The sequence below is a fragment of the Macrobrachium rosenbergii genome, chromosome 30 (genome assembly GCF_040412425.1).
Source record: "Macrobrachium rosenbergii isolate ZJJX-2024 chromosome 30, ASM4041242v1, whole genome shotgun sequence".
Lineage (NCBI taxonomy): Eukaryota > Metazoa > Arthropoda > Malacostraca > Decapoda > Palaemonidae > Macrobrachium > Macrobrachium rosenbergii.
The window spans coordinates 14,606,729-14,633,999 of record NC_089770.1 but is presented as its reverse complement, the minus strand read 5'-3'; the positions used below and the strand labels follow the sequence as shown (position 1 = coordinate 14,633,999).

Sequence of the window (27,271 nt, the reverse complement as noted above, 5' to 3'; positions counted from 1 at the left end):
ATGCCTTTGTTACGGCTCTTCAAGATTTTTCAGTTTTTCATTCTTTATTATCTTTTGTTTCTCTCTGTTTTTGAGATCCATTTTCCCCCCTCTTGCCGTCCTCTCTCACGCACACACACATTTCTTCCGGCTTCAGTAGTGAAAAGCCGCCTCTACCAAAGTGTGAAGAAATCTGCGATCTGCACCGATTAATAAAATGATACACTTACCTGGGAAAAGATTCCTGGTAGTTTAATGCAGCTGACTATATATATATATATATATATATATATTTGGCCTCAGGCCTATATTCCCCGGCCATATACATATATATATCAATATGATATCGCGGCGGAGAATGTAGCATTCTTTATTAAATTAGCGATCGCATATATAAATCAAACAAGTGAAAATTAATTCTGGCCTGTTTAATTTTTAAGCAAATGTAAAAACATTTTATCTTTGAACGTCTTTAAAACAAAACATGTTCATAAGAATAGTTAATTTACGAAGGCCTAATTAAAATATAAATTCCTTTCTTTTGGAATTTCTCTCTCTCTCTCTCTCTATCGATCTTTCCTGTACTTTCACAAACTTCTCAAACACAGAACGGATGTTGTCAGTTGCCATGTCATCCCTTATTAAAATTTACGACAATAAATCAAATTTATTTTTGACAGACAGGTCCTCGGGTAATAACAGGTCATAAACAGTAAGAAAGCTAGACAGATATCAGGGTCAAAAGTTGGGAAAGGCAGGTGTTAAAATCTTCCCTAAGGAACGCCTGGACACCTGACCTGTTGACAATTCACCCTCGGATGACCGGTGGGGACCCCAGAAATAGTTTCCGCTCTGACCCCAGGTCGCGTCAGGTGACGACAGGTGACAGGTCACTTCTCCAACGAGTCCGACCTGGTTGGCTTTGATTTTTACGAGAATTATAGGAAAAAATAAGAAAAAACTTGTGGGTTTGTGATCTGACGAAAACATTACTGGGTTGCACTTAATTTAGGAGTGCGTCAACATTTGTAAGCTTTGTAAAAGTGTCGTACCGTCAGGGATTATCAAGTTAACATCGATTCTATGGTGAGTTTTAATTTTTCTTTTTTCGTATTGCAGAGGTCAGGACAATCTCTCTCTCTCTCCATTCTCTCTCTCTTTGTTTCTCTCTCTCTCTGAGGCAGAACGGTGCCACTTTGGTAGTCTATCTACACGTCCCCTAATCCGGGGTGATAGTAAAAACCTGGCGGAAGTCATTTAACGCCGTGTTAAAAGCCCCTCGTGGATCAAAGTATTATATACACCCATTTCTATATTGTGTGGTCTACTTTACATTTACCATATGGTGTTTAGTACTAGCACCTCGGAGTAGTTGACGCCTAGTGAACAAACCAACGCAACACCGTCAGAAGGCAGTCCAAATGCCTGAATATTCATCTCGACTTACGGGAGTATAAACTTATAGAGTACAGTTAAGTACCTAGAAATTAACCACTTTCATAATTTTTTAAAATATAAAAACCGGCATTTTTAGAAGTTTATAAATGGATAAATGTAACCTTCAACATATCGAAAGGCACGGTAACGCTAAGAACCTAACCTGACTATAACTTAGGCCTATCTTTTCATAAAATATTCCTTTCCCTTCCTTGATGACATATTTACATTTATATTTTTTGTTCTATTTTCTTTTTTATTATTCTTTTATCCTCACTTATGAAAAAACCCATCGAAACCCTATAGCCTATAGTTTTTCTACCTTGTTCCTATATTAAAACTTACTTTTTATAAATTTCCTTTTGTTTATTACTATTATTATTCTTATTATTATTAAAATCTTCAGTTTATTATTGATTATTATTATCAGAGTTTTACAAAATAAAGGGGAAAGTAAGTTGAGGAAAATCAAGATGTCTTTAAAGTCAACGTTTTCTTCGCTCATTTTTGCACCCCAAAATGACGCACTGATTAGTAGGGTGTGGTATTATCTTCACCACACATGTAAAGATGGAGCCACATCTTCATGTTTCTCTATGTTCTCCTTTCCTGCCTCGAGGTTTTTGTCATTTGAAGATCAGGGTATAAAGGGCTTCTCACTAAACGTAATTTTGAGGAACAAATAATCATTTTTGTTTTTAAAATTCGTTAGATATATGAAAATGACGATTTTCTATGAGATTCCGTTCTCCTGGGGGGTTGAATGCAGGAACTTGCATCGAACCCCGGCCGAAGTCAGAAGCAATAAAGGTTATAATGAAGTGTCTCTTAAAAGCAAGAGAGCCCGCTAGTTTTAAGAGAGAACAAGAGAGTCTTGAGAGCCGTTGCCTCTGCCCTTAAAAAATAAATCGCTAGTAATATTTCCAAAGGCTTCTTAAGAATATAAAAATTCCATTCCAATTTTTTTAAAATATTGCGATATGGGATTGCAGAGAGAAGAGAGAGAGAGACAGGAAAGGACCCCTTTAATCACACCTCCAACTCCTTCTCCAGGAACTCTACGGCGAAGGAATACCATCCTAAGAAGGACGCTCCCATGACGTTGGCCACGTCACTGTGTTTCTCGTCAGAAAAATCCCGTCAAAAATGTCGCCCCTACAATTCTTCGTGGTAATGTACCGTCAACGGTAGGTCGTATGTATATGATTATGTGCCCTATATGTGTGTATTTATTAATCTCTGGGCCTATAACTTTGTGTTCCCCTATATACTTGATTGACCAGGCCCACTTTACACAGATTTCCTCTGAATTTGTGATAACGCCAGTGGCCTCTTCTTCAAACACCTTGATAAATTTGTAATTCAAAGCCCTGATTCAAATTAGAAGAATAACGTGGAAAATATCGTTTCAGACGCCTGTAGCAGGATTCCAAACTAGCATTCTGGAATCCCCCTTCGGGAGGTCTACACAAACACATAATTTAATATATTTATATTAATTTTATTTTGACCTATGTATATATCATATATATATATTTTATATCCCATATATATTATATACTTCCCTATATATATATATATATTATATATATTCTTTTTTATTTGTATTTTATATATCCTGGGTATCTTACAAGGCCAAAATCCATTTGAAGGAGAGTAATAATTGGAGTGCATAAGATCCTTTGGACTTGTCACCTTTACTTTAACAGACTAAAAATCCATATTTTCGTGAATCAAGACAAAATGCACACACACACACAATAGAGTGTATATATATATTTGGACTATATATATATATATATATATATCATATATATATATATATATTAGTTATACATAATATATATGTATATATATATATATATATATATATATATATATATATATATATATATATATATATATATATATATATATATATATATATATATAAATACATTTCTTTCAGTTCTTTCAGTAGGGGTGCTCCAAACAAGACAAAACAGCATTCACTGTTACTTTCATCCTTCAACTAATAATATGTGAACTACAAAATCAGCCAATATAAACATCTTTAGTCCATAGTTCCATGCTGTAAAGTATAGGAGTTTATTTTGCAAAAGGAAGAATTTGTAGCATTACCAAAATCTATTCAGCATAATGAAAGGACTGTTCATCTAGAACAAAACGGCCTATCTTGACAGGTCTGGCCTATTACGAAGTCGAGGACATCCCCGTCGACCTGTGCACTCACGTGATCTATGCTTTCGCCGTCCTGGACGGAGGTTCGCTGACTCTGCGTCAGCAAGACGAATTTGCTGACTCCGACAGCGGACTGAAGGCCTACCGGCGCTTCTTCACGTTGAGGCAGCGTAACCCTGGTGTCAAGGTGAGTATATGGGAGGTTAGTATGTTATTTTCATGTTCATTTTTAGCTGTCTCAGTTATCTCTTATTATTCGTTTATTTTCAATATTCCTCTCTCCTCAATCTTCCACCCACCAGCTGCTCCTGGGATTGGGAGGCTGGCACGACTCACGCTCAGACAAATACTCCCGTCTGGTCTCCTCTCCTCTGCACCTAGAAGTCTTCAGTCAGCAAGCTGTCAAGTTCCTGACCCAACATGGGTTTGACGGAATTGACCTCAACTGGGAGTTCCCAGCTTACCAAGGGTCTGGGATGGACAAGGAAGGTAATCATCTTCGTAGGTTAGCTTAGTTTATATTAAGGTTAGGTAGTCTCTATCTGCTTCTTTTTTCCTGATTCCTGCACCTTGTTTATATTGGGTGGTACACATAAGGGAAATTTGTTGCAGTTCCATTGGGCTTTTGGCTAATAAGACAGAAATGTTTTCAAGGCTTCATCAACAGAGAAATTAAGAATGATTAAACAAAGACCTGAATTACTGCTCCGACACTGATTTTATAGTCTAAATTAGTTTCAAAATAGAACATCTGTTTTGTACTTGCTGAAGTAAATTTTCCTACAAGTAATTTTCTTTTTATATGATGAAAAATAATAATTTTAATCCTCCCTATCCCTCTGAAGGATTCCGACTCTGGGTGAAGCAACTGAAGAAGGTATTCATCCCTCAGAACTTGCTCCTAACAGCAACAGTGTCTGGCCATGTTGGTATAATCGACCGTGGTTATGCAGTGAAAGCTATAGCTGAGGACCTTGACCTCATCAACCTCATGGCCTACGACTTCCACGGCCCCTGGGAGAAGAAAGTAGCTCATCATGCCCCTCTGTACCCAGTCCCTGGCCAGCACCCTCAACTCTCCGTCGACTTCGCCGTCAAGCACTGGATCGAAAGTGGTGCCCCACCAAGCAAAATAATATTGGGAATCTCTTTTTATGGAAGGTCTTGGACACTGGCAGGTCCTGATGTGTTCCCTGGGGCACTTGCATCAGCAGCAGGACTTCCTGGGCCTCTCCTGAAGGTCCCAGGGACATCAGCCTATTATGAGTTGTGCTTGGCTGAGAACCTCTACAACTGGCCCAAATTTACCAGAGACGGTGGAACTTTCCTGACTCTCTATGATCAGTGGATTAGTTTTGATGACATTGATGACATCAGGAACAAGGTATGTGAATGTTCAAATCACCTCCTGAGGATAAAGAAAGTGGGTTGACATTTCTCTGGGTAGATATAACTGTAGTGTAACTGCAGGCACAGGTCTCAAGAGAAACCCTTGCTAGCTCAAGAGGCTTAGGTTGTTAGATTAGGATAAGTTAGGTTTGGCTATGATATGTAACATTAGTACTTAGCACTGCACTCTGAAATGCAGTTACTTTGAAGAAATATGGAAATATTTCAAGAAGAGTTAGGTCCCCTAATACTTATCCTGCACAGAAACATTGCCAGAGAGACTGCCATTAAACCAGCTTTGATTTCTGATTCAACCAGATTTGATTTCAGAGATTTAATACTGTCTTATAATGAGAGATAAAAGCAATGCGACTTGCTCTACAGGAAAAAATACATTGTAATTATCAAATAATTAAACTTTGACAGGTAAAAACGGTAATACTGAAATGAGGATACCAATTTTTTCTTGGCATGTTGTTAAATTGTTTTAGCAAGCAATTTTGAAAGTGAAATGAAGTCCAGAACCTTCCAGCTAGGTTCCTTGGATGCTGTGAGTCTAGTTGAATCTTACTGATTTCTAAATTACCCTAGATCATAAGTAAATAATAGTAGAGTGGGGCTCATCTCCCAAAGGGAGTAAATGACCAGCTTCTTAGGGGATGGATTCTTATCAGAGTCTGGAAAATGGAAGTAAGAAAAGTTTCAAGGTACATGCTTTGCAGGAAGTTATATCTTTTAACACCCAATAACACTGCAAATAAGATAATTTATATTTTTCATTTTGATAATTTACTCTCGTCCTTTTCTTTTTCCTTAGGCAAAATACGTTTTTGAGGCTGAGTTAGGGGGCGTTATGGTCTGGGACGTTAGTCTGGATGACTTCAGAAACCTCTGTGGGGATGGTGTCAACCCTCTGCTGTCGGCCATTACCAGCACATTGTGGAACAATGGGACACTAAACAGGTTACCCAAACCTGATAGCATCTCGCAGAATACCCCAAGCTCATCTGCTGTAGTTCAACCTGAAACTGAACCTGACAGATCTCTAATTTCTTCTGGGCCTCTGTTGGCACCTGGCATGAACAAGACACCACCCATCACAAGTGTTTCCAACCAAGAATTTTCACTCACGGTAACGGATGAAATCACCAACACACAAGTCCAGAGCCAAACCATTGTTCTGGCCCTCCTCCAGCCAAATCTCCAGACTTATTCAACTCGTTTGGGAGCTAACCCAAGTCTTATTGATCAGATCTATCAAATAAGGCCTATTGAAACAGTAGCTGATTATCCAACAACGTTAATGGCAGCAAAAGTAATTGATAAGCCATCAATATTGTCACAAAAAGTGGAAACTACCTTTACATTACAATTACACAGCAATTTTGTCACTTCAGATCGTGTTTTACTCCAGCCAGAGGGTAGTGCCACTCTTACAGATCCTGCCTTTGCAACAACAGCAGAGCACCGACCATCAACTAACTTAGACACAAAATTTGACCTTCCTAGCCAAGCACTATTCATGACAATCTTACCACCATTCCTCCTGTCTTCAATCGCCTCAACAAAATCATCTACAAATCTGGTTAATCAATCATACAGAATAAAGACATTTGAAAACGTGATTACTCCAACAAGAACCCATTACACTCAGAGAACATCATCGTCACCTCAGACAGGAAACGTTAGAACAGAAGGTGATCTGATAACCAATCTGCTGCCTTCAGGCACAACCTTTCTCGAATTGGAAGCTTCATTCTCTCACCATCCTACTGAGATACTACAAATCAAGCCTTCTAATCCTGCGTCATCATTAGACGTCCACAGAACAAAATCAGTCTACAGTTACACTCTCTCACCTCAGTCGTACGAAAGCTCATCGACTCTTTCTAAAATGCCAACGCTCTACCCTCTCTCCTTCCCCATGAAGATCAACACAACTGAGTGCCAAAGGACTGGGTATACCAGCGATCCAAGCAGCTGTTCACATTTCTATAGGTGTCATGGGCACAGGGTGTTTCGGTTCCAGTGCGCTGAGCAGACTCACTGGAAGCAGGGGCTCTTGGTGTGCGACTGGGCCTACAAGAAATTCTGCAAGAAAGCTCGGTCTCTGGCCCCGCCCTCAAGCCACACACTGCGTGATGGTGATGAGGTCTTCTTCGATGAGGCTACAGGAGCCATTGGGTACTTCAGCCATTACATTTAATGAGAATAACTTACTTCGTAATTTGTGCTGATTTCCATGTACTGAGATGCAGTCATGAAGTAAAATTTACAGGTTTAAACTTTGTTGGGATTTTTTTTAACCTAAAATGGCTTAGCAAGAGATGAACATTGTGGTCATTTTAAACTTAAACTTTTCATTAGCAAGAGATGAACATTGTGGTCATTTTAAACTTAAACTTTTCATCATCTAAAAAATGCAAATTCTTCCTAAATGCGCTTTTAAAATTCAAAGCCACACGCAAGTCTATATGTCAATATCCATTACAGATATCCTAGCCTACTTGTCTGACCTCTGTTAATGTCCAGACACACACACACACACACATACACACATACACACACACACACACACATATCCTGACTCAAATGTCTACGATCTGTCATCAGTCATCTTCTGTTCACAAGCTGAGAGACCAGACCTTTTCCACACACAAACGTATCGTGCAAACTCATCTTACAAAAATACTCCTGGTCTGATTCGCAAACCGACAAGGTGAATTTCAGCTGGTTTTCAGTGATGGAACGCTCTATATTAATTCCCAGTTGACTCGCTATATTTGCACTTCATGATAATCTGGAGACAATGCTGTTCATTTTCTCATGTGGTGGATGGTGTAACAGGGCGGACTTAATGTCCGTGTATTGCCCAATTCGAGAGGATAAAAAAATGTGGCATTACTTCGACTGAAAATTATACCCTAAATTTTTTCCCAAATTTTATGGGGACCGAAAGTTCTGATAATAACTGTATACAGAACAATAATAATAATAATTAGGGATAATAAAGTAATAATAATAATAATAATAATAATAATAATAGTCGTGGAATACTTTGTCATAATTATGGTAAAATTTAGTAAAACAGTCACTATATACTCCTCTTGTTTGTTTACGTCTAAAATACGCTTTCTAAATGGTAGGAACTCGATGAGGGAATCCTAACCTGAATGGGGTTAAACTTTAATAAACTCTTCTCTTGCAGATACCTGCAGTCATTCTCTCTCTCTCTCTCTCTCTCTCTCTCTCCCGGACCTATAAACCACATTCTTTCTCTCTCTCTCTTTATCTGCTTGTCAACAAAAACATCTCTCTCTCTCTCTCTCTCTCCCGGACCTATAAACCACATTCTCTCTCTCTCTCTATCAGCTTGTCAACACAAAAACATCTCTCTCTCTCTCTCTCTCTCTCTCTCTCTCTCTCTCTCTCTCTCTCTCTCTCTCTCTCTCGGGACTATTAACCACATTCTCTCTCTATATCTGCTTGTCAACAAAAACATTCTCTCTCTCTCTCTCCCGGACCTATAAACCACATTCTCTCTCTCTCTCTCTCTCTCTCTATCTGCTTGTCAACACAAAAACATCTCTCTCCCTCTCTCTCGGGACTATTAACCACATTCTCTCTCTCTATATCTGCTTGTCAACAAAAACATCCCTCTCTCTCTCTCTCTCTCTCTCTCTCTCTCTCTCTCTCTCTCTCTCTCTCTCACGTCGCACCCAGGTGTCAGTGGAATGGATATCCCCAAGACTGGAGGTGCAAATGTCCAGGTAAGTCGTTAATCAAGTTGTTTTGTTCCTGACAGGTATCGCCTGAAGGATGGTCAGTGTCATCCCCATCATGGGGTGGGGGCGCTCAGGGGAACCCCAGGGGGACCTCGGGGGGACTCCTGTGGATCTACTCAGGGGGACATCGTGGGACGCTGGACGCATTATTTTTTATTGAGAATCTTCCCACGTTGATGGCAGGACTGCTGCTGCTTGCTGCTTTTAAAGCCATAGAACTCTTGGAAATGCCAATTTTACTGCTATACATCACTTGAAAATGTCGCTTTCACTGCTATGCATCGCTTGGAAATGCTGCTTTTACTACTACAGAGCACTTGAAAATGCTGATTTTACTGCTATATATCTCTTGGAAATGCTGCTTTTACTGCTATGTATCACTTGAAAATGCTGCTGTCACTGCTAAGTATCACTTGGAAATGCTGCTTTTACTGCTATGTATCGCTTGGATACGCTAATTTTACTGCTATGCACGCTTGGAAACTGCCTTTACTGCTATGCATTGCTTGGATAGGCTAATTTTACTGCTATGCATCGCTTGGATGGGCTAATTTTACTGTTATGCATCGCTTGGAAATGCTGCTTTGACTGCTATGCATCGCTTGGCTATGCTAATTTTACCGCAATACATCGCTTGGAAATTCTGCTTTTACTGCTATATACCACTTGGAATTAAAGACTTCAGTTTCTCGTAAAAAAATCATTCAGTCCATACATGTTTTGTTAATAATTACACGCCTCAGCTTCTTACAATTTGAGAGAGAGAGAGAGAGAGAGAGAGAGAGAGAGAGAGAGAGAGAGAGAGAGAGAGAGAGAGAGAGAGAGAGAGAGAGAGAGAGAGAGAGAGAGAGAGAGACTTCTCATTCTCGCAGAGCAAGATTAAATCTTATCGAGCTACTTGTATGTAAAGATCCTTAATTGAAGTATCTACATCTTACATAATTATAAACTAACATTTTCACTGCTAATCCTTGCGTTTAAAAACACTCAAGTAATCAAGAAATATATATAGCATAATAACATTATCAATAATGCTTAAAACGACGAGAAACACCTGTGGGAAATATGGGAGAGGCTAATCTTGAAGGGTAGGTTGGAAGAACCGGCGGTTTATGGCATGTTTTACGTCTTGCCATTTGCAGGATTTTACTAATTTTTTTTTTTATTTTTCATTTATTTATTGATTTTATACAGTACAATTGAAGTCAGCAGAGAATTTTGTCATCGATAATTCTGCTTCGAAGCTCAATTTGACTCCAGGTTACGAAAATTTGCCCAAAGAACAATGTCTTTGGCACGACTCGATACTCTAGAGCTGTAGATATGTCAGCTGAGGTATTTCGCGAAATTTCAATAGAAACTCTTCTTGATGCAAAGCGTAAGCGTTAAGCCCGAGCTCAAGCCACTTTTATTTACTCGAAGCTGGCTTAAGTCTCAAACTATCTCGATCATATACATAGATCAAATCTACTTTTTAATCTACATTTGGGGCAAGCGTACGCGTCTAGGTTCCTCGAGTTCTGACAGTCACTGAACCAGAGTAAGACGAGTGCTTCCCCGAACAATTTCAAGGTCACCCACGGTAATTTAATGACTTGGGTTACGAATTAGATGGGTGGGGCCACTTGTTCGGAAATTATGAAGAGGAGCAATGTTTCGAGTTTTGCTCAAGAGAATTTCCTTCGGGGTTAATTAGAGAGGACTTCAGGGAAGGCTTCGTTTGGAAAGATATGGGACTTGTTGCGAAATGATGATATACAGTAGGTCTAAATGTACGGAAATGATTGGCACAGAGATTGGGAGTGTGTGTGTGTGTATGTGTATGTATATATATATATATATATATATATATATATATATATATATACAGGTTTATTGTTTATGTGGAAATAAACCTCAAATGTTATTAAATAAACCAAATTTACATCTTAAGATATATAAAAAAAAACTCAACGAAGATTTCGAAAAAACCGGGACAGTAAAAGGAAAAAAAACGTATCTATAACCTAGTGGGTCCTGCTATAACCAAGACTTTTCCCGAATACGATACGACGAGGCTTCCTCTCACGTAAACAACCGTAAAGGGTGTGTTGTATCTCGTGACGTCAAGATGACGTCACTTCATTCACATTTTCACACAAACTGAGGAAGGAAATGGTAGGAGCGGGAAGGCTATTTGGACCATGTTTACAACAGGACAAGGACTGATTGCATGTGCACGGACATATTGCAAGGGAGGGTGTTAGAACGCTTTGCCTATAAATAGAGGAAACAAACTTTTTCGAACGTTAAATAGCATTTGAGTTCCAACGAGTTCAGATCTCGTAACGAACTCTCGTGGTGATTAAGTTATTAAGTGATTGATTGATTGGTTTCTTTAAAGATTACCTGGCGTCATAAGGTCGTTTTATAGACAGGTAAGCTTTTTTACGGTATAAATTATAAATTGGATGTATATATACATATATATATATATATATATATATATTATATATATATATGCATATCTATGCATACACACACACACACACACACACACACACACATATATATATATATATATATATATATATATATATATATATATATATATATATATATATATATATATAATTAAAAATCCTCTTCAATTACAGGTACCGATAATGCCAAAACAGTTATCTTTCTTCGCCCTACTGTTTATCGTGGGTTTCGAAATTAACGCATCTGATGCCTCTGGAAAGAAAATCGTCTGCTACTACGCCTCGCAGGCGCATTATAGATCGGGTGAGTTGTAGGCTGAGGTTGTACTGTACTGGGGTTGTAATGGGGTTTTAATGAGGTGGATGAACTTACGTAGGTGGAAAGTGTTCGGTTAATTCCAATACGAGATTCGTGTTTAGAGTAGTATTGATAATGATGATGATATTCACTTAACGAGTAATTAATAATAATAATACCAAATTTCGCTAATATTACTTCCTTTTAAAGTCTGTAAATTTGCGAGGGAAACTTTGGCGCTCCGTCAAAACTGGGTCCTTTCATTAGATACGATCTGGAGCCGAAAAGGGGTTGGAATACGAGAGAGAGAGAGAGAGAGAGAGAGAGAGAGAGAGAGAGAGAGAGAGAGAGAGAGGGAAATACATAAATATGATCTATAACGGCCTACAACTCCATTAAAACAGGTCCCGCCATGTATACCGTAGACGAAATCCCCGCGGAGATGTGTACTCACGTCATCTACTCTTCCGCCATCTTGGACAGTGATTCTTTGACGGCTGTTGAAAGAGACAGTTACCTGGACTCGGATAACAGTCACGGCAATTACAGACAGTTCCTGCAACTCAGGCGTAGGAACCCCAAAGTTAAGGTGAGTTGATTTGAGAGGAATGCGTCAAGTGTCAACTTGTCGATTGTAATAGTTTTCGTGGATGTTTAACTTTGCTATTTTAAGCTGACTAAATTTATTAGTCAAACGGGAGACTGCTTAGCTAATTTACTTTGATACTTATAAAAGTTATTCTCAATGGCTCTCCTTTTTCGGCAAGTACGATTTTTAAATTGCCTTAATTTTGTGGGAAGACAGTTTACCTATTTATTGAACTGGGGATGTTCGCAAAACTAAAATAGCTTTAAGAAGCGTGTCTAAAAATTAAAGACATGGTAGCCGATTTGACCGCAAAATTCAACATCAGATCGAAATTTCATTTAGCTTGTCTTCCTATGGCATCCTCTCGTTCTAAGAACGAAAAATAGAGTTCAGGGCCTCTCTACTCAAGTTTTATTTCTTAGGGTATTTAACTTCAGCCAATCTACTTTTCACTTCAGTTGCTCCTCGGACTGGGTGGGTGGACTGACTCCAGCTCAGACGAGTACTCACGAATGGTGTCCAGTTACAGTAGCCGAGCTAACTTTGTCATCCATGTTGTCCGTCTCCTGAAATCCTACGGATTTGATGGCCTCGACCTAGACTGGGAACACTCTTCCAACAAAAACTCGCCTCAAGATAAGATTGGTAAGGAATGACTCAACGTTGCTTTGGGTTACTTTGTAAGGTCCTGTTTACTTCCAACAAAGTTCACCCAAAGATAAGATTGTTAAGAGGTTACTTTGTAAGGTCCTGTTTATTTCCAACAAAAGTTCACCCAAAGATAAGATTGTTAAGGGGTTACTCTGAAAGGTCCTGTTTACTTCTAGCAATAGCTCACCCAAAGATAAGATAGATAAGGGGTTACTTTGTAAGATCCGGTTTACTTCCAACAACAGCTCACCCAAAGATAAGATAGATAAGGGGTTACTTTGAAAGGTCCTGTTTACTTCCAACAAAAGTTCACCCAAAGATAAGATTGTTAAGGGGTTACTTTGAAAGGTCCTGTATACTTCCAACAAAAGCTCACCCAAAGATAAGATTGTTAAGGGGTTACTTTGAAAGGTCCTGTTTACTTCCAACAAAAGTGCACCCAAAGATAAGACTGTTAAGGGATTACTTGAAAGGTCCTGTTTACTTCCAACAATAGCTCACCCAAAGATAAGACAGATAAGGGGTTACTTTGAAAGGTCCTGTTTACTTCCAACAATAGCTCACCCAAAGATAAGGCAGATTAGCAGATCTTGTATATATTTTCCACCCATCCTCCCCTTCAGGTGGATGGGAATCTGCTGAATGATTCTGAAGTTTTAACTATTCTAGATGTAATTTTGACTCACATCTTACTTTTGGGAAACATCTGATGAAAGTGTCAGCATTTGCAACATGAAAGTTAGGTATTGTATATAAGATCTCACATATCTATAACAGTGGTAAAATCAGTGTAACCTGTTTTACATCATTTGTCCTTCCTTTACTAGAATACTGTTCTCTGGGGTGGATGTCTGCTTCTGACAGAGATTTATCTCTTTTTATAGAGTGGTTCGTGGTGGTAGGTTTCTGTTTCCCAATAGTAGCAGTTATGGCTTGGCTCAGCGACAGATGACCTCTTGTTTGTCTATTTTTCATAAGTTGCATTTTAATGGAGATCTTTCACATTCACAATTGATCCCTGATCACCTTTTCCTGTCGAGAGCAACCAGATTTGCTGAGCAGCAGCACCAATATGCAGTAAATATGCTTCACTGTCGAACCTCTCAGTTCCAGTGATCCTTTATTCCTCACACCGTTGGACTGTGAAACAATCTCCCTGAAGATGTCGTGCAATTCGAACTTCAAAAGTTCAAGAAGCGAAGATGCAATGCATTGCTACCTTAATGCTACTATTCCCCTTCCATTTTAATAATCTGCTTATATTTTGACCTGTTTATTTATTAATTTGTTGATTTATTTTTCCTTGTTTAATAAGTGATCTCTTCTTTCTGTATTTCCTATTACCTTCTGTTACTTCTTTCTAATGAACATATTTTTTGGAAGCTTGAATTTCAAACCAGTGGCCCCTGTGGGCTTGTTCCACATAAACAGGGTTCATCTTCTGTATAATATTGTTAATAATAAAAATAATAAAGTAATACTATACAATACCTTAGGTTACTTTGTAAGGTTCTGTTTACTTTCAACAAAAGCTCAACTCGAGATAAGGTAGGTAATGGATGACTAAACATTACCTTCGGTTACTTTGTAAGGTCATGTTTACTCCACTCTGCGCGTTATGGTGCGTCCAAGTCAAAATCACACGTCAGCAACTAATTGCACACACATCACAAACAGGTTGAATACAAGTTCACAGATTATTGGTTGTCCTAACCAGTTCTTTGTGAAATTATCAAGTGCTGTCCAAACATTTGTTTCTCCACTTACAGACGCTGGTTTGTTTTTAACCTGTTCGTGATATACATGTGATAAGTTGCTAACACGTGTATATGATGTGTCAACAACTTATGACATGCTTAACAGCAGTGTGGATGCACCGTTAGTGATACAGTATACCTCCTACACCACTTTACTTTACAAACAACCCCACACCATATTAATTCCAAAGTTTAATTCAGAAGTTAATTCCATCATTGTATTTCTAAGTAATCATATCTGCCTAAAGCAAATCCATTTTCTATTTTCATTATCAGACTCGAAAAGTATTCTAATTTAGAGTATTCTTCCATTCAGAATTTCGTCTGTGGATTGAGGAACTGCGTGCAGCCTTCGATCTGAACGGCCTGCTTCTGACAGCTGCAGTACCTGCTGGGAGGAATATTACTGACCAGGATTATGACGTCAAGGCCATAGCCACAGCTCTGGACCAGATACACATCAAGGCATACGACTTCCATGGGTCTTGGGAGGACGAAGTAGCTCATCATGCACCACTCTTCCCTGCTTCAGGACAGCCTGAGGAGCTATCAGCTGAATTTGCTGTTAATCAATGGATTGACAAGGTGTTTCGCCTCAGAAACTGATCTTAGGGGTCCCTTTCCATGGGAGGTCGTGGACACTGGCCAGAACTAATACCTCTCCTGGAGCACTCGCAAAGGGTGCTGGTAGGCCTGGAAGATTCATCAAAGAGTCTGGAATGCTGGCTTATTATGAGATTTGTTACGAACATGAGCATGAGAGATGGCACAAGGTTCCTAGTCCAGAGGGTCCCTACGTAGTCAAAGACCACCAGTGGGTTATCCAAGGGGATGTTGAGGTGATATCAACTAAGGGTGATCAGTGGGTTGGCTATGATGACACAGAAGCTGTCACAAAGAAGGTGAGTGTTTTTTCTGGAGTGTATTTAAGTTCCCTCAGAAGGAAATGTTTTTGTTCCTTGAGAAGAATCTCTAATTAGTTACTCTGAGTCAATCTGTAGTTTGAACTTGACCAAATTCCAATAAACTAAGCTGGAAGAGCAATCTGATAAATGTGAAAATATTTCCAATAACCTCACAATTAGACCTATTCAAATCTTTCTTTTCAGAGCGAGTATGTCAAGACAAAAGGTCTAGGAGGCATCATGATATCAGACATAACCATGGATGACTTTCGAGGAATGTGCAGAGACGGGCCTAACCCTCTCATGAAGGCCATTTTCAAGACCATACAAAAAGAAGCAGCTGCTAATACCAATAATATTAGGTAAGCAACGCCATCAATGCACTAGTCTTCTCGTGGCAAAAATGTTTTGTAATAGATCTTATAGTCTTTAAAGAATAACCAAAGTAGCATATACTAATACATCTTATACTTATCTTGAACAGACCTCTCAAACCATCTAGCAAAAGACCAGCGTACCAGCAACCCACATTGCCAGTCCAGCTGCAGCCTTCAAAGCCATTCCCTGAACCGATCAACCCAATGCCTGCTTTGGATGTGAAAGAATGCTTGCAACTGGGCTTCACACCTGACAAAAAGAGCTGCAAGCATTTCTATCGCTGCGTTGGGAGAGAGATAAATCATTATCGCTGTCCTTCTGGACGTTCTTGGAATCAGACGCAGAGAGGGTGCATCACGCAGCAGAAGAATACCTGCAGAAACAAGCCACGGTTGTGAGGTCAGGACTGACTGTCCTTTGTGAGAAGGCTAGTGGAAGCAGTTCAGTTCAAGAGTCCAACTGGAGGAGTCTTCTGGAGTAGTGGAAGAAGTCCAACTGGTAGAGCTTTCCTGGCCAAGAGCCCAATTGGAGCCTTATTGGACCTTACAATTACTTTTCTGTGATAGCACTCGGAATGAAGCCAAAGCATTTTGTATATATCGAACTAGTTACAACCCTTTTTATATGTAAGTAATTCCTGCAGGCAGGAGTATATTTAGATCAGATAGTCTACACTTATTATGAGTTAACTTATTATTGAAATAAAATGAAATGCTGATTAGAATTTTCATCAATTCCCAAATATCAATATCGAGCATTGCATGTATTTCTGCTCATAAAAGATTATATATCAAAAAGAAACTCACTAAAAATTAGTTTACGCAATGTTTTCAGTAGCATGGCATTGAAGAGGATTATCTATTAATGATGATTTCAACTTTCAATTCCCTTTAATTAGGAGACTGACACGTTTAGCAGCTGAAATGAATTGCAATCCATTTTCCAGCAGCCTTATATACTGCGTACTGACATTCAGAGATATTCTAGTACTGGATCTGCTCATGAGAATGTAGGCCTAGGGGTCACTCTTCTATGAATAGGCTATTGGGATTACAAAACTTGGAATAAGAGCCATTAATATTCTTGTCTTTGATACCGGACTGAGAACTTCGACAATTTTGCAGATCGGATTTTATGAAATTTAGGCTGTCAAGCCTAGTACTAGGACATTTTCGGCTATTCATAGCTTAGAACAGTGAAAAGAGGGAGATGGGGTTGTTGGTCAGCAAGATGATAAAGAAGTCTGATAAAGAAGTCCGTAAAACAAATAAGATGAAGTACAAGGACCTAAAAGGCGGAACTGGGAGAAACCCTTCTCTGTTGCACTAAGAATTAATAGTTCGAGAGATTAAACGCCAAGCCTGAAGAAAAAAAGCGGGAATGGAGGTAGAATAAATGACTAAAAAAAAATAGTATGGAACACTAGGGGCCGACGGGACGCTAACAACCACCCTTTATTAATGCCAACAGTGTACCACATAAGGTGCACTGACGGCAATATTCCCCAAGAAACTTCGTTAAGTATGAATTTCGGTTCCACCGGCCTTCATGCTGAAAAGAATCGAGAACTATCTACATCTTTATTGATATTGGTCTAATAACTTCCCCGTCAAATAGCCTTCGCTAACCACACGACATGGTGGCATGTTTCGCAAGGGATAAAATTCCCAAACTCCAATATTTTGTAAAATTCCTGAGTCACCTCAGACGATAATTATTCTTCTTCGCGTGGATGAGTAAATGCACTCGTTTGTGAATCATTTACCTCGCATGAGTGTGTGTAAGTGTGTGTGTGTGTAAATCACAAAAAGGTAAAAACGTGATGAATATATATATATATATATATATATATAACAAATTTAAATCACGAAAAAGGTAAAAACGTGATGAATATACGAACAAAGTTACAGCCAGGAAGGAAAAGTGAAACAATAAGATGCTAAGTACTTTCGTCTTATTACCAAGACATGGTCACAGCAGTTGCTGTGAACATGTCTTGGTACACAGCAGTTGCTGAGACCATGTCTTGGTAATAAGACGAGAGTACTTGGCATCTCATTGTTTCACCTTTCCTTGTGGTTGTAATATTTATTATATATATATATATATATATATATATATATATATATATATATATATATATATATATATATATATATATATATATATATATATATATATATATATATATATTACCTAAAATTACAATGTATTAATAAAATCTTTTGTATTATACAACTATCAGCTACAGTTAATTAACTCCAATTTAAGACTTGCCTTCGTCCAGTCCCCGTTTAACCTCTACTTCTTCCAGGTTCCTTGTGCTCTCTCGTTCTCCCCACAGCTCCAGACTGTGGACACATGAGTTGGTGGAAAGTGTTGGTACCTATGGAAAATTCGTCTTAATTAGGTATAATCTACAATGATAATACCTTTTTAATATATATATATATATATATATATATATATATATATATATATTTTCTTGATTTTATAATATATCTTAAAAATTCTTTAGTTGTGGTTTAAATGTTCACTTGCCCCCTCCATCCCAACAAACTTTTACAATCAAATATGCCTTTATTATCCCAATCCATTTTAAGCCTTTGATTTGTATGCTGTTTCACTTTCAAGTTAATTTCGTAGTTCCTAAATACGTTAATCACACTTTCTCCCCCACCCACGTAAGGTTCTCTTATCTATTTATTCAGTCTTCCCCAGGTTTCTACAATGACAAGACTGTAGGTCTACCGATCACCAAAATTTCATACAAGTTTTATTTCTAGGGGCATACCTCTTGCTCATCCCATGGGTCCACATCTTATGCTTAAGAAGTCGCCTTTTCCGATGTATCATTCCCACAGGTAGCCCTCTTTGTATTCAGTAAGCCCTGTCCACACGAGGAAGTGACCGAGGCGTAAATCGCGCGGTTGCAGAAATTGGTAAACGTACATACTATGGCGGTTAGCAGCGCGGTTCATTCAGTATCAATATGGAAGTGGAGGAAGTAACACGCATCCAAAACTCAGGAAATATGACCCCAAATTCTTCAGTTATTTCAGAATGACCACGAAATATTTGACGATTACTTGCACTGATTAAGGATGATGTTTTATCAAATAGCATAATGAGGAGTGTATGCATGTAGATGTATTATTATTATGAATGATGATTAAAATAGTTTAACCAGACCACTGAGCTGACTATCAGCTCTCATAGGGCTGGTCCGAAGGATTAAGATGAAATACTATTATTATTATTATTATTATTATTATTATTATTATTATTATTATTGACCCAATTTCCACCAGAAATATTATCTTAGAAAAACAAGTTGGCCTAAGCACTCCAACCACTGTGGTCAAGGTCTAAACATCTGCTCTTGGATCTAAGCAGTGTTTAGCATAAATGGTTCCTGTAAATTACAGGACTTTCTTTGCATACAGTCACTAAACACAAACTAAACATTAATGTACAATCACTAAACACTAACATTCACAATACACTTACACTCACAAAACACTAACACTTACTATACACTCACAGTCAATAACACTAAACACTCACAGAGTACTCAACACTCACTAGGCACTCACTATACACTAAACACTCAATAAACACTCATAAAACACTAAACACACACTAAATACTCACTGTACCCCAAACACTCAGTAATCATTCACTAAACACTCACTTAATCCTAAACATTCATTAAACACTAAACACTCACTAAGCATTCACTATACACTAAACATTCACCAAGTACTCACTATAGACTAAACACTCACTAAACATTCGCTAAGCACTCACTATACACTAAACACTGACTAAACCCTAAACACTCATTAAACACTAAATACTCACTAAACACAAAATTCTCATTAAATCCCTAAACACCAATAATACACTAAACAGTCAATGAATATTCACTAATCACTCACTAAACATTCACTAAACACTTACACACTAAACATTCACTAAACACTAATTTTCACAAGACATTCACTAAACCCTACACACTTACTTTACAGTCACTGAATACTTACACACTAAACATTCACTGAATACTTACACACTAAAAATTCACTAAACACTAACATTCACTAAACCCTAAACACTCACTGAATGTTGTTTACACAATAAACATTCACTAAACACTAACATTCACAAAACATTCACTAAACATTCACTGAATACTTACACACTAAACATTCACTAAACCCTAAACACTCATTAAACATTCACTGAATACATACATACTAACCATTCACTAAACACTAACGTTCACAAGACATTCACTAAACACTCACTAAACATTCACTGAATACTTACATACTAAACATTTACCACCATTCACAAAACATTCACTAAACCCTAAACACTCACTAAACATTCATTAAACCCTAAACTTAACATTCACCAAACACTTACTCACTAAACCCTAAACTTTCGCTAAACACTTACTCATTAAACATTAACGATAAAAATTCACAATTGCACTAAGCAACTGTTCAATTTGCGGGTTACCGGACCTTTAAAAGATGCCAGCAAGGCTTTGCAGGGCCACCCTGGTGGAAGACCACCGAACTGCACACTAATGCTATCGGGATTGCAACTCCAGGTATATTCCCTCTATGTTCCAAGTGGATCTTGTGCGGATTATTCTTGTCATCCGCGAGTGACAGAAGGGAATCTGGGACTTCCGAAGGTTTCTTGGAATTCCGGAGGCTTTTGGGGCTTCCTACGGCTTCAAGACAATCTCCAGGCTCTGTAGCCTTCGGATTTCTTGCACATACTAAAGAACAGATATTTATGGAGGAAGAAATCGGTCATCCCGGCTTCGAAGATTTCTTTGGGGAAGCCCACATTTTTGGATGGATAAGCTTACGTTCTTGGAGATGAATTCCGGAGGCTTCTGGGGTTTCTGAAGGCTTCAAGACCATCTCCAGGCTCTCAAGCCTTTGAAACGGCCATTGGATTCTCCAGGAATGCTTCAGGAGCTGAAGACTGCTTCAAAGTATCTTGGGGTCGTGAAGATATCTTCAAATACCCAGAAGTCCTCTCTCGTCGTTGGGAGATATCTATATATATCAGTAAGAGGGAATCCATAAAGATTAGAAGATGAGATGTTAAAGTAAAGAAACTGCTTATGCGTCAGAAAAAGAACTCTAAGTAATGGTTGACGCGATGTTCAAATGATCCTAAGCCTTCGGGATTTTTCTTGAAGACATTTTGGAATCCTTCAGTCTCCAGCTCCTGGAAGAACAAGAGAAATGCCATTCGTGCATGCGCCAACTCCAAAGTCTCCAGGAACAATCTCCAATATGCTTCAAATCGTCTGGAAGACTCCAGAGAGGGCAAGTGTCATATTTGAAAAGAAGGGTACGAGAAAGCAAAGAGTATGGTGAAGGGAAGGGCCCGACCCAGAGGCTGCTTCCTCGGAGGAAGGCAGGTATCCTGCCAGGCTGGGGAAGCGGGCCTGGAGAGGGCCTAGGCCCCTTAAGGATGGGCCCCAAAGCCCCAAGACTCGCCAGTCTTTTGAGGGCAGCCTTGAAGGGAAGGGTCCCACCCAGAGGCTGCTTCCTCGGAGGAAGGCAGGTATCCTGCCAGGCTGGGGAAGCGGGCCTGGAGGGCCTAGCCAAGAAGGATGGGCTCAAAAGCCCCAAGACTCGCCAGTCTTTTGAGGGCAGCCTTGAAGGGGAAGGGTCCCACCCAGAGGCTGCTTCCCTGGAGGAAGGCAGGTATCCTGCCAGGCTGGGAAGTGGGCCTGAGAGGGGCTCAAGAACTTCGAGGATGAGCTCAAAAAGCCCCAAAGGCTCGCCAGTCTTTTGAGGGCAGCCTTGAAGGGAAGGGTCCCACCCAGAGGCTGCTTCCTCGGAGGAAGGCAGGTATCCTGCCAGGCTGGGGAAGCGGGCCTGGAGAGGGGCCCAAGAACTTCGAGGATGAGCCTCAAAAGCCCCAAAGGCTCGCCAGTCTTTTGAGGGCAGCCTTGAAGGGAAGGGTCCCACCCAGAGGCTGCTTCCTTGGAGGAAGGCAGGTATCCTGCCAGGCTGGGGAAGCGGGCCTGGAGAGGGTCCAAAAACTTCAAGGATGGGCCCCAAAAGGCCCCAAGGCTCGCCAGTCTTTTGAGGGCAGCCTGAAGGGAAGGGTCCCACCCAGAGGCTGCTTCCTTTGAGGAAGGCAGGTATCCTGCCAGGCTGGGGGAAGCGGGCCTGGAGAGGCCCAAGAACTTCAAGGATGGGCCCCAAAGGCTCTGTCCGTCTTTGAGGGCATCCTTGAAGGGAAGGGTCCCACCCAGAGGCTGCTTCGGAGGAAGGCAGGTATCCTGCCAGGCTGGAGAAGTGGGCCTGACAGGGTCCAAAAATTTCAAGGATGGGCCCCATTTTCTTTTGAGGGCAGCCTTGAAGGGAAGAGTCCCACCCAGAGTTATGCTTCTCGAGGAAGGCAGGTATCCTGCCAGGCTGAGAAGTTTACTGGACAGGGTCCAAAATTTCAAGATGGGCCCCAAAGTGTCGCCAGTCTTTTGAAGGCAGCCTGAAGGAAGGGTCCCACCCAGAAGCTGCTGGCCTCCGAGGAAGGCAGGTGTCCTTCTCCTGGAGAGGGTCCAAGAACTTCAGCAGGGCTAAAAACAAGGACTCACCAGTCTTTTGAGGGCAGCCTTGAAGGGAAGGGTCCCACCCAGGGGCTGCTTCCTCGGTTTTCAGGTATCCTGCCAGGCTGGGGAAGCGGGCCTGAGAGGGCCCAGAACTTCAAGAGGGACTTAATCTTGGTGAGGGCAATTGAAGGAATTCCCATTACTGTTTCTTCTTCGTTAGGACTTCCTCGCTTTTCCTTCCATCTCCCAATTCAGCAGAGCGGTTCTTCATCTCTTGGGCCTCTTCTCGAACGAACGCAATTTTCCCCTCTTTCGTCGTTGAGTTTTTCCTTCGACGAGAAAATTTGCGATTCCTTCCCGTTGGAGCGATTCAGTTCGATCGTCCGGCTTCTAACCTTCGACTGGACACCTAAATTATCCTCTGGGCCTCTTTTCCAAGACTGTTGTCAAGAGCGCCATTTCTTGCTCGAGGAACATGAACTTCTTCGCGCAAGTCCTTCAGTTGTTCGCTATCTTTTTTTCTTTCTTAGTCATCATCTTCCCATCAAACAGAGCTGGAGCTCCATTTTCTTCTTTAGCCAGGCTAAAATCAAGTCCTTTTGGAAAAGAAGTCCTTGCTCCCCATATAAAAATGGGATTCTGGGAAGAAGAAGCCATTCGTTATTCAAGGAAGGTCCTTACCCTTGCTTTCAATTTTTAACTTATCATCTTCTGAACATCAAACAAGAGCTTGAAAAAGATCTTCAACACAGGCCACGCTTTCGTGGTTAACCTCCTTCTAAAACGTCATTCTTTTGGATATGAAATTCTTCCTTCCCAATGGTGTCATCAGTTTCAATATGGTTGTTCCAGTTCTGAGAGCAGACTTAATCGTGAGGAAAAGAATTTTCCTTGAGCAGAGAAAATCAAACATCTTTTAACAATTCATGTCCAAAGTTTTGAACCTTATATCCTTTACAACAACAACAATGATCTCAAAGACTCATAGCCACATTTTATCCATACTGTGTGTTTGAAACGTGGTTAAGATTCTACTTCTATCGAAGCATACAATCTCATTTGAATCAATGATGATTCTGACGGAAACTGAAATAAAAAAATTTTCTTTTAGGGGATATAAATATCCAAAATATGTTTTATGAAAAGTGTTGAAGTCTTCAGTTCAGGCTAAATTAGATTCCAGAAAAGAATGTCTCTTGCAGGCTATATGTTTCTATAGATGGACTCGGAATCTAGACTCTAAAAATACACCAGACCTAAAATTTATTATTGGTATGCTCATTAAATCTGCTTTATAAAACCATTGAATAAAATCGTTAAGATATCATATATATACAAAATGGAATTAATAAAGCAATGGCATTTCACCTATATACACGCTCGTATTCATGTGAATTTATACATACACACATATACATGTGTGTGTGTGTGTGTTTATGTGTGTGTGATGCAATGTGACACTGCTGGTGCCGTCACAGTGTGATATGATACTCATGCCATTTCCTGGATGTCCCTTTGTTATGCAATATATATATAATATATTGATAAAGTTATATAATATATATACTATATGTTATATATATAATTATATATATATATATATAACTATATATATATATATATATATAGTTATCATATATATATTATATGTATATATTGGTACAAATTGTCCTTCCTCTAATGTTGCATCCCATATCAGCTACCGACCGCTAATGAGAGAAAGTTGACAAAATTCAGGCCTCCTTGGGTACCCAAGAAACAAATCCCTTAATTTCCCTCCTTCAGGAGACTAACTCTATCGCTTCCTTTCTGGTGAAACCCCAACATTCCCTTTCCGTTCTTTCACTCGATGTCAAGAACGTTTGCATTCATACATATAAATTAGAGTACTGTATAAATTAGATATATTCCTATATATATATATATATCCCTTCCATATATATATAATATATATGTGTGTGATGTGTGCATGTGTGAATGTGTGTATATATACATATATATATATACACATATATATTATATATATACAGCATATATATACAGTATATGTTATATACATGAGTGTATAGTGTGTATATATACATATATGTGACATATACTGTACATATATACATATATATACATATACTATATATATTATATATATATATATATATATATATTATTATCTTATTATATATATTATATATATATATATATTATAAGTCTAGTACACTGGAGTATACTCATAGAAAAATGTCAGGAGTGTGACCTATTATTGAAAGATCTCCCGGTCCAGCTCATTACTTAATTTTTATTATTATTATTATTATTATTATTATTATTATTATTATTATTATTACTTGACCCAATTTCCAGAGAAAATATTACCTCTACAAAACAGGTTGGCCTAAGCACTCCAACAATTATGGTCAAGGCCTAAGCATCTGCTATTGGATCTAAGCAGTGTTTAGCATAAATGGTTCCTGTAAATTACAGGACTTTCTTTGCATACAGTCACTAAACACAAACTAAACATTAATGTACAATCACTAAACACTAACATTCACAATACACTTACACTCACTAAACACACACTTATAGTACAATCACACTCACTAAACACTCACACTTACTATACACTCACTCAATAACACTAAATACTCAATGAATGCTCAACACTCACTAGGCACTCACTATATACTAAACGCTCACTAAACACTCGTGTAACACTAAACAGTCACTAAATACTCACTGTGCCCCAAACACTCAGTATACATTCACTAAACACGCACTTAATCCTAAACATTCATTAAACACTAAACAATCACTAAGCATTCACTAAGCACTCATGTATTAAGCATTCACTAAGTACTCACTATGTACTAAACATTCACTAAACATTCACTATACACTAAACACTGACTAAACCCTAAACACTCATTAAACACTAAATATTCAATAAACCCTAAATGCTCATTAAATCCCTAAACACTCTTTACACACTAAACAGTCAATGAACATTCAATAATCACTCATTAAACATTCACTAAACACTACACACTAAACATTCACTAAATACTAATTTTCACAAGACGTTCATTAACACTCTCTAAGCATTCACTGAATACTTACTGAACATTCACTAAACACTAACATTCACAAAACATTCACTAAACCCTAAACACTCACTTAACAATCACTGAATACTTACACACTAAACATTCACTGAATACTTATGCACTAAACATTCACTAAACCCTAAGCACTCACTAAACCCTAAACACTCACTAAACATCCACTGAAATGCTTACACACTAAACATTCATTAAACAATAATTCACAAAACATTCACTAAACAATAACACTCACTAATCATTCACTGAATACTTACACACTAAACATTCACTAAACACTAACATGCACTAAACCTTCACTAAACCCTAAACACACACTAAACATTCACTAAACCCTAAATAATCACTAAACATTCACTGAATACATACATACTAAACATTCACTAAACACTAACGTTCACAACACATTCACTAAACACTCACCAAACATTCACTGAATACTTACATACTAAACATTCATCAACATTCACAAAACCTTCACTAAACCCTAAACATCACTAAACATTCATTAAACCCTAAACTAAACATTCACCAAACACTTACTAACTAAACCCTAAACTTTCCCTAAACACTTACTCATTAAACATTTAATGATAAAAAAATTCACAACTGCACAAAGTCCCTGTTCAATTTGCGGATTACCAGATCTTTAAAAGATGCCAGCAAGGCTTTGCAGCGCTGCCCTGGTGGAAGACCACCGAACTGCATAGTAATGCTATCGGGATTGCAACTCCAGGTATATACCCTCTATGTTCCAAGTGGATCTTGTCTGGATTATTCTTGTCATTCCCCAGTGACAGAAGGGAATCAGGGAGTTCCGAAGGTTTCTTGGAATTCCGAAGGCTTCTGGGGCTTCCTAAGGCTTCAAGACAATCTCCAGGCTCTGTAGCCTTCGGATTTCTTGCACAATACTAAAGAACAGAGTTTTATGGAGAAGAAATCGGAGTTGAAAGGATTCGAAGATTTCTTTGGGGGAAGCCCACGTTTTTGGATGGATAAGCTTACGTTCTTGGAGATGAATTCCGGAGGCTTCTGGGGTTTCTGAAGGCTTCAAGACGATTTCCAGGCTCTCAAGCCTTTGAAACGGCCATTGGATTCTCCAGGAATGCTTCAGGAGCTGAAGACTGCTTCAAAGTATCTTGGGGTCGTGAAGACATCTTCAAATACCCAGAAGCCTTCTCTAGTCGTTGGGAGATATCTATATATATCAATAAGAGGGAATCCATAAAGATTATAGAAGACGAGATTTTAAAGTAAAGAAACTGCTTATGCGTCACAAAAAGAACTCTAAGTAATGGTTGACGCGATGTTCAAATGATCTTAAGCCTTCAGGATTTTCCTTGAAGACATTTTGGAATCCTTCAGTCTCCAGCTCCTGGAAGAACGAGAGAAATGCCATTCGTGCATGCGCCAACTCCAGTCTCCAGGAACAATCTCCGATATGCTTCAAATCGCCTGGAAAGACCCAGAGAGTGCAAGTGTCATATTTGAAAAGCAGGGTACGAGAAAGCAAAGAGTAGTGAAGGAAGGGCCTGACCCAGAGGCTGCTTCCTCGAGGAAGGCAGGTATCCTGCCAGGCTGGGGGAAGGGCCTGAGAGGCCTGGGCCCTTGAGGATGGGGCCTCCCAAAGGAGCCCTGGAAGGCTCGCCAGTCTTTTGAGGGCAGCCTTGAAGGGGAAGGGTCCCACCCAGAGGCTGCTTCCTGAGGAAGGCAGGTATCCTGCCAGGCTGGGGAAGCGGGCCTGAGAGG

General features: G+C 39.2%; 2 protein-coding genes across 3 annotated transcripts in view; one reads left to right on the top strand and one right to left on the bottom strand.

Annotated features, from left to right (window-relative positions):
* The window catches only part of LOC136855071 (kynureninase-like), a 52,195-nt gene that overhangs the window by 21,035 nt on the left and 3,889 nt on the right, over positions 1-27,271 (bottom strand). Inside the window, exon 2 of one of the 2 annotated variants that reach the window (XM_067131852.1) lies at positions 18,089-18,197. The exons of the other annotated variant lie outside the window; for it this stretch is intronic. The gene's annotated coding sequence lies outside the window, so the exon portion shown is untranslated. The remainder of the gene's footprint in view (positions 1-18,088; positions 18,198-27,271) is intronic. 2 annotated transcript variants of the gene reach the window in all.
* LOC136854754 (probable chitinase 10) lies at positions 3,942-16,224 on the top strand. Its single transcript, XM_067131340.1, is given in 10 exon segments — positions 3,942-4,086; positions 4,443-4,981; positions 5,804-7,189; positions 11,408-11,537; positions 11,936-12,120; positions 12,579-12,765; positions 14,845-15,105; positions 15,108-15,430; positions 15,638-15,795; positions 15,918-16,224. Coding segments are annotated over 10 exon segments (3,474 nt in total). The 5' UTR covers positions 3,942-4,073; the 3' UTR covers positions 16,210-16,224.